The 8,574-nt window shown below is 46.9% G+C and overlaps 1 protein-coding gene across 1 annotated transcript; it reads right to left on the reverse strand.

Annotated features, from left to right (window-relative positions):
* Window positions 1-344: 344 nt before the first annotated feature.
* Window positions 345-8,403, reverse strand: LOC132465467 (cyclic nucleotide-gated cation channel-like). The gene is made up of 11 exons (XM_060062104.1): window positions 7,942-8,403; window positions 7,002-7,091; window positions 5,831-5,941; window positions 5,432-5,623; window positions 4,951-5,061; window positions 4,162-4,268; window positions 3,168-3,655; window positions 2,235-2,513; window positions 2,044-2,142; window positions 1,452-1,829; window positions 345-1,058 (listed from the first exon to the last, which is right to left on the reverse strand). Exons 2-11 carry the CDS (start codon window positions 7,088-7,090, stop codon window positions 879-881), a joined length of 2,034 nt encoding a protein of 677 aa, XP_059918087.1. The 5' UTR covers window position 7,091; window positions 7,942-8,403; the 3' UTR covers window positions 345-878.
* Between the last annotated feature and the right edge of the window lie 171 nt (window positions 8,404-8,574).

Raw genomic sequence — 8,574 nt, forward strand, 5'->3', positions numbered from 1 at the left:
GGGCTCATGTCCACCGAAGTCTTACAAAAACTTGTACATGCCTTTATCACTAGTAAGCTTGATTACTGTAATGGTCTCCTTACAGGTCTCCCAAAACAAACTCTGAGGAAGCTTCAGCTTGTTCAGAATGCTGCTGCTTGAGTTCTAACAAAGACAAATTTGAACATATTACACCAATTCTGAAGTCGTTACATTGGCTTGCTGTAGGTCAGAGAATTGATTTTAAAATCATGTTGCTAACCTATAAATCCCTACATGGTATAGGCCCAAAATATTTAACTGATATGCTTCCACTACATAAGCCTTCTAGACCACTAAGATCCAATCTGTTAATAATCCCCAGAGTAAACATATGGTTTCTTTTACTTATCTATTATTTTATTTTATTGTATGACAATGTTTATATGTGAAGCACTTTGAGTCTGCCTTGTGTATGAAAAGGGCTATATAAATAAAGTTGCCTTGCCTTGCCTTGCCTATTTCTGAACCTACTATCTGCCTGCCCGGTGTTTCCTGCTGAGTATTCCCACATCTTCACTGCAAATGAATGAGCTTGAATGGTGGTAACAGAGTGCCTCCTAGGCCTACTTCTACTCTAAAAGAACACTTGACTTTTAACTTGAAGTTCTGTTCTTCTATCTGGAAAGTCTCGCCTGGAATATGGAACATTTAGCAGTTAAACGGAGGTCTGAAAATGACAGTGAACACCCCCACATCCTCAGCAGTCCAACCTTACGTTGCATGGACAAAGGACCAGATGGGATGACACATGGGGCATGGGGGACTTTAGCAAGCAGTAAAGTTGCAAAAAAGTTTAGCTAAATGTCAGATAAAAGATGATCAAGACCAGAGTTGTTTCCACAGCAACCATCCGTCTTCTAAAGCTGGATGTTGATTTCACTGCGATTCTCGTCGCCTCCGGGGATGCTGTCGTCGGCCTCCGAGAGGAAGCCGCTGCCGGTGGTTGCCGTGGCAATGCTGTGCTCAAGGACCGTGATTCGCTTTTTGAGTCGTAGCTGGGAGGAGTTGAATTCACTCTGGAGGCGGGCCAAACAGGTCTGAACAGGAGAACAATATAATTATAACAATTATCTATAGTACACAATATTGTTTATGTTATAATAAGAAGCAAACCTGCACATGAATTAAAGGGACTTTGTATAAGAATCAAAAGCTCCTGAACTGCATCATCCGCGCTTAGACGTCACCTCCCTCCCTTTCCCCAGCAAAACCATCCCAGTTCAAATCGAATAGAGGTCGGCCCAGAGGCTGTTCTCAGCAACAGGGAAAGGCAGCGAAGGTTTAATTATTGAAGTTAAATTAAAACCTGTTCTTATATTGTCAATTTAAAGCATTGTTTTTCAGCTAAAAATCCTTCACGTAGTCCCTGCAAACAAAGCAAGTCTGCTATCTTACACAAATGCGTTGCATTCATTTCAACATGTGTCTACCTGCAAGCGGTCCAGACTGGACTCCAGCCTCTCCACCTTCTCCTCCACCTCCTCCCCGGCCGAGATGTTCACTTCCTCCAGAAGCCCCTCCTTCTGCAGGATGTCCCGCCCCCTTTGCTCCAGCTGTGCTCTGGCATGCGGGAACTCCTGCAGCACGTCCATCAGGTCTTGCTTGGAGAGGCAGAAGAGGTCCGAGTAGCCCAGGCTGCGGATGTTCGCGGTGCGCCGGTTCCCCATCTTGCTCCCGCTGATGTTCAGGATGCTGATCTCTCCGAAGCAGCTCCCGGCGGTGAGGACGGCGAGCTGGGTGCCCCCGTCCTCCCCCACCACCGCCAGGTGCCCGTCTTTGATGATGTACATCTCCTTACCCACGTCGCCCTAGCACGCAGGGAGGAGGTCGGGCAAAATGTCTTCCCAATACTTTCAACGCACTGAGTATACCATACTATTAATATACTTGCGTGCTTCACAGAGTCATCTGAATCTCTAGGACTACTATGTTAGCCAGATTCGGCTATTAATAATGGCGATGCAAAAAGTAATGGTAACGGTCAACAGCTCTGCATACTACCTTCAGTGAACATGTTCTTACCTTCCTACAGATGTAGTCTCCAGGGCTAAAGACTTGCGGTCGAAGCTTTAACACCAGCTCCACAAGAAGGCCAGCCTCGCAGTCCTGGAATATGCGTACCTGCACACAAATGCACACTTTCTCACCTTGTCCTGCAGCAAATCGATTTTGAAAGATCGAGCGTGCAATCATTATGGGGCGGAGGTCCTCACCTTCTTCAGCGTCTCGAGGTGAACGTTGATGGCAATCTCCGCTCTCAGCTTATTGGGCAGGCTCTTCAGCACTTCCTGTTCGTCTACTGTCTTCTGATTGGTCCATAGGTAGTCAAACCAGCGAATGACCCGCTGCTCCAAGTCTTTGCTGACGTGTCTGAAGTGCATGTAGTGTTTGAGTGCGTCCACGCGGCTCTGGAAGGTGGCTCTTGTTGCGTTCATGTTGGAGATCATCGCTCCCACGTTGCCCACAATGGACGCAAAGATGAGCACACCAACCTTGAAAACAATTGAGCTATTAGAGAGATATTTCATTTGATGATTTATTATTTTATTTTGGCTCCTCCTAGCCAATGGTTGAGGTGTCCCAGAGCAAGGTACGTGAATCGGAGACAAAATTAATAGTCGCTGCGGGAGCGTATCTATGTTCCCCGAGTCCTATGTTCCCCGGGTCCTATGTTCCCCGCTTTGTATGTGACCGGGGATCATAGGAGCAAATCATATTTTTCGTAGGATGGTAGGGGCAAGTACCCCCTTTTTCACCTTTGACTCGCTTGTGATTGGGGTTAGGTTTAGGGTTAACCCTCAGCTTAATCCTAACCTTAACCATAACCCTAAACCTGACCCTAACCCTTTGCACCCGGGGGACATAGGACCTGGGGAACATAGGGATGACCTCGTCGCTGCGATGTGCCGTTTGAATGGCGCCGTTTTGCCATAACCAGACTGTGGAGGGTTCGGGTCAGTGTGAGCCACTAATTGGTCAGCGCTTTTGCATGGCCACAGGTCTTAAAAACGCTCTATACCGTCATTCCATTTACCATTTAATACCTCCTTTGACGCAACGACCCCCCTACGACAAACAAGGACACCTTCCTTGTTTCAAAGTCAAGGTGCGACGCAATCGGACAAAAAACACCGCCACGTACTCACCAGGAAGTCAAACACCAAGAAGAGGTACTCCTCGTCGCGGACGGGGGGCGGCGTCTCCCCGATGGTGGTCAGCGTCAGCGTGGACCAGTACAGGCAGTAGATGTAGCTCCTCGTCAGCGAGCCGAACTCGGGGTCGGAGGCGTTGGGGTACACCCAGGAGTCGGAGCCCAGGCCCAGCAGCTTGGAGAAGCTGTAGTAGACGCAGGCGTTCCAGTGGATGATGACCAGGATGTAGAGCACCAGCTTCCAGATGCGGAAGGCGTTGGGGCAGCCCGTGCGCGTCTCCGTGCGCTCAAACAGCTCGAAGAGGCGCGGCAGGCGCAGCAGGCGGTTGAAGCGCAGCAGGGGGGTGTAGGAGGGCCCGGCGGCCAGGTACAGCAGGTCGGTGGGCAGCACGGAGCACACGTCCAGCTTGAACTGCACCGTGCTGACGTAGCTCTCCCGCAGGCGCCGCACGTCCTTCACCATCAGGCCCTGGTCCAGGAAGCCTGGGGGGTGGGGGGGGACGGGGACGCAAGGGGGAGCTGGGATCTGGCTGGAGGTTTACAGGGTTATGGGTAATAGATGTGTGTGTGTGTGTGTGTGTGTGTGTGTGTGTGTGTGTGTGTGTGTGTGTGTGTGTGTGTGTGTGTGTGTGTTTAGTGTGTGTGTTTAATTTGCTCAGTGTACTTAGTTTCTGTGCTTAGTGCTTAATGTGTGTGCTTAATGTGTGTGTGCTTAATGTGTGTGTGTGTGTGTGTGTGCTTAATGTGTGTGTGTGTGTGTGTGTGTGTGTGTGTGTGTGTGTGTGTGTGTGTGTGTGTGTGTGTGTGTGTGTGTGTGTGTGTGTGTGTGTGTGTGTGTGTGTGTGTGTGTGTAAAGGCTTCCCCCCCAGCTGCTTGGATTGATGGATATTACCTTCCATCATTAGCATGCAAACCCCCGGTATTGAACTCAATGGAAACAGTTGTGTGTCTGTTGTGTGTCTATTGCGTGTAGCTGCGTGACCTATGACCTGTGCGGAGCCGGACAACCGTGTCCAGGATGTAGAGGCTGTCACACAGATAGTCCAGGACCGGCCACACCAGCACGTTGTTGGTCTGAAGCTCGTTAAAACAAGCTCTGCAAACGCACGACAACGACAACATAAGAATGAATGATTATGTGTTAACAAATGTTTTGTGATAACCTTGTTTGGGAAGTGTGAGAATTACATTTATTTTACTCTCTTGATCATATGTGTTTTTACAATTCATTGTTTTGGTTATTTGAAAAAAAATGGCTACCTGTAACAGAATGCATAGTAAAATTAGCAGTTAGTGTACTGAATGAAAGAGTGAGGGTTAATACTTAAAGGGACACTGCGTAAAAATTACTCCCATCTAGTGGTACAATTGTATATTGCATTCAAACTAATAGTGCTCGCTTGTTCAAAAACTACGGTGGGCAGTATGTGCCAAGAAGCTGTGTCATGACATCCAATACTACCTCATCGAGTCATTCCAGTGAGGATGAGGTTCGTTATTTCAAACAAATTTCAAACTGCATTGAATCATTAGTGTAAGCTAATGATGTATGAGTAATTACTCCTCGAGCAAGATAGTGAATTATTTCAGTCATCATTCACGCTGGCTCAGGGTGAAAACGCGTTTGCATTTCCTGTACCACGTAGTGCTTTTTGTCCCTCTCGGCCGTTCATAGACCGGAAGAACATGGAAGCCTCCATGAAGCTTACCCGTCCTATGTAACTACATATCAGTGTCCCTTTAATAATAGAATTGGTAATATTAGAAGTGCTATTGACCTGGCGACCAGAAGGCTCCAGTTGTAAAGAACAGCAGCACCAATCACAATCAGCCAGTGGTAGTACGCGTCATCAGAGGGCGACAACACAAAGACTTTGCACCTCCTCTTCCTGCGGGGGAGAGCAGGGGTCAACGGGAGCAGCGACAGCCAGCCGGTGGACAGATGTGCGCGTCCGTACTAGCAGCGACGCCAAAGAATTATGTTTGCGGGAGCTATGGGGGGGCTAGATTGTTTATAGCGGTTGCTAAAAAAGACGTAATAAATCATACTACACAAAACAATAGGATATGAATCAACCAATCAGATCACACCACAAGCATCCGCCGTCATTAGCACTTAAGCGAATAAAAAATATGATGACATGATTCAGTTTGGTTGCCCATAAGTCATTCTGATCTCTAAAACATATTTTTTCCCGAATATTTATCTAGACAAAATGACTGGGGGTGCCCCGTGCATAGACTCTGATGACTCCCTACATGCGTCTCATACGACGGCCCTCGGCGTCGGCGTCCGAGTCTGCGTGGGTGTGGCTAAACCTGCTGGGCGGGGCCTGTATGTCGTTGGGGGCGGGGCCCCTGAAGCGCTCCAGGAAGGAGTCAGGTCGCTCCACCTCCTCCACCAGACTCTTGTGGGCCCACTCTCGTAGCGTCATCACCATGTTCACGATCCTGCACACACACACACACACACACACACACACACACACACACACACACGCAAGTCAGCCCCCACACCAAGTCCCACAAGACCCCCCCCCCCGGTACCTGAAGAGCCCCCTGGTGTACCTGGAGAGCGCCCCCTGGTGTACCTGGAGAGAGCCCCCTGGTGTACCTGGAGAGAGCCCTGGTGTACCTGGAGAGAGCCCCCTGGTGTACCTGGAGAGCGCCCCCTGGCCGTGGAAGGAGCTCGGGGAGTTATGATCTCTTCTGTCATTGGCTGCCATCCTCTGGAGCTCTGAGCAGGTGTCGTCACACATCGACTGGCCCCTACACAACCACACGCATAATCACACGCACCGCCAGACACACAACAAGACACACACCCAGAAACACAACCAGACACACAACCAGACACACAACCACACGCACAGCCGGACGCACAGCCAGACGCACAACCAGACACACAACCAGATACACAACCAGACATAAAACCAAACACACAACAGGATACACAAAAAAACACAACCAGATACACAACACATACACAATGATTTGTTTGAGTTACTTTCATCTATAACATTTACAGTATATATATATATATATATTAGTGCTGTCAAGCGATTCAAATATTTATTCGCGATTAATCGCATTAATGTCATAGTTAACTCACGATTAATTTTTTTATTGTGATTGATTTCTTTGTCCCATTAATTTTTCTCATTTTAATGCTCTTATCAACATGGAGAAGTGCATCGGCTTGCCTTGTGCAAATGTTTTTTTATTGATAACATTGGCATATAATGATCAAAACAGGACGATACAAAAAAAAAGCCTATAGTGCAATTAAACGATGAACATACAAACATACTGCCTTGAACATAGCAGTCAGGCTACTGCTTCTTTGTTTTGAGACAAAAAAAAAAAGAAAAAAAGAATTGCGTTAATGGTGCGATACAAAAATTAACGCCGTTAAAATTGGTTTGCGTTAACGCCGTTAATAACGCGTTTAACTGATAGCACCAATATATATATTTATATATATATATCAGTGTTCGACTTCATTAAGTAAATATTACTCCATGGATTTGAGCATTTTGTTTTCACATTGTCACGGAAACAGGTAGTCTCTAGTTGTGTTTGACTGTTGTTTTTAAAGTTGGAATTGTCAAGCATTGATTTAAAGCTACTATTACGACAAAAAAAGCAAATCCTTGGAATGTTATCGACCGATCAGGATTCATTATTGCAATGGTATCGAATGCTGTGGAATAAATAAAGAGAAACATACTGACATTAGAGGATACAATGAAGGAAAAACAAGAGCGTTGTGTGTTCCTATGTGACAGCACAGAGAGACACACACACGTCTGTGGTGAGCGTCTGCTACCTGCTCTGAAGGCTGTCTGCTCGGTCGCTCTCCTCATCCGTCCAGGTCTTCACAGAGAGCCGCTGTGAAGCCACCACCTGACCATGCATACTGCACACACACACACACACACACACACACACACACACACACACACACACAAACAAACACACGCACACGAACACACGCGCAAACACCCACACACACACATACATACACACACACATACATCCACCCCCACACACACACACACGTACATACATACATACATACATACACACACACACACACACACACACACACACATACATACACATGCACACACAGAAATACACATACGCTCGACACACACACATAAACCCACACACACTCAAACACGCACACAAAGACGCACCAACAGACACACATACAAGCACACTCTCACACACACGCAAAAACACACACACAGAATATTTCTCTCAAAAAACTCCATATATAATCAAAGCAGACTGAAAGTGGGGTGTACCAGGATACAAAAATGTTGGATATGAGGTTATCTCTGTCCTTAACAGCATGCGTATTATGCATATGCATATTATATTAAGTATCAGCATGATGCAAAAGGTGAGAGATACCAAATAGGCTACGATAGAATAGCAAGCCATTTGGTGGTGATTCATCGTGTGGATATGCAGATATGAATAAAGATCATTCACAGCTCCCCCTTTTGGTACCAGTTATAATACATTGGATGAACACAAACACACAAAAACACACACACACTCAATTTCTCACCCACTAGTCTATGACGAAAAAGTTGGATGCACAAGATACTGTGTGAAACATACTCAAACATCCCTACAGGGACCAAGTGGCGCTGTAGCATCGAGCTGTTATCCTCTACTGTCACGCAAACCATACAGGAGATGGAGAGACAAGCGGACAGGATGAAACACACAGACAAAAGTCTGAATCCACAAACCTGATCACTGTTCCAGTTCACCTCAACCCAACCCGTTTAGTTCAGCTCATCTAATCTCAGTTTCATTCACCCATCAGGGAAACCTGTTAACGCCACGTGTCCCTCGTGGATCGACGACTAGACGTCCAACAGCTCTCCGACGGTGGGTCAGCGATGGGCGCTGGTGTTGCGAGGACCACAGCACACTGGAGAGGACATGGAGGAGCCCAATGCTGGAGGGAGCGTCGCATGAAAGGGTCTGCAAATGGATCCGCTAAAAGGATCACAGGGCACTCGGCTCACACACGTTTTTAATTGGGAATTGTGTGTTTGTGTGTACGTGTATGTGTGTGTGTATGTGTGTGTGTGTGTGTGTGTAGCACACATCTGCACTCGCTTTAAACAACATGCTCCTTTTGTGATAGCGAGCTCATCTGAATTCAAGGACCCCTTTTGAAGTGGCCTCAATGCAGACTGCAGTGTGTGTGTCTCATGGTGATTTTGCATAAGTATGTCTTGAAGATAAGTGTTTTTCTGCCGCATTCCACCCACTCCTCACTTTATTTTCAAACCTAGAAATAATGCGATGCAAATTGCCTGTCAGCACAGACACACACACACACACATACACAATAAAAAAAAAGACGTCACACA

Source organism: Gadus macrocephalus, chromosome 10 (assembly GCF_031168955.1).
Source record: "Gadus macrocephalus chromosome 10, ASM3116895v1".
In the NCBI taxonomy this organism is placed as follows: Eukaryota; Metazoa; Chordata; class Actinopteri; order Gadiformes; family Gadidae; genus Gadus; species Gadus macrocephalus.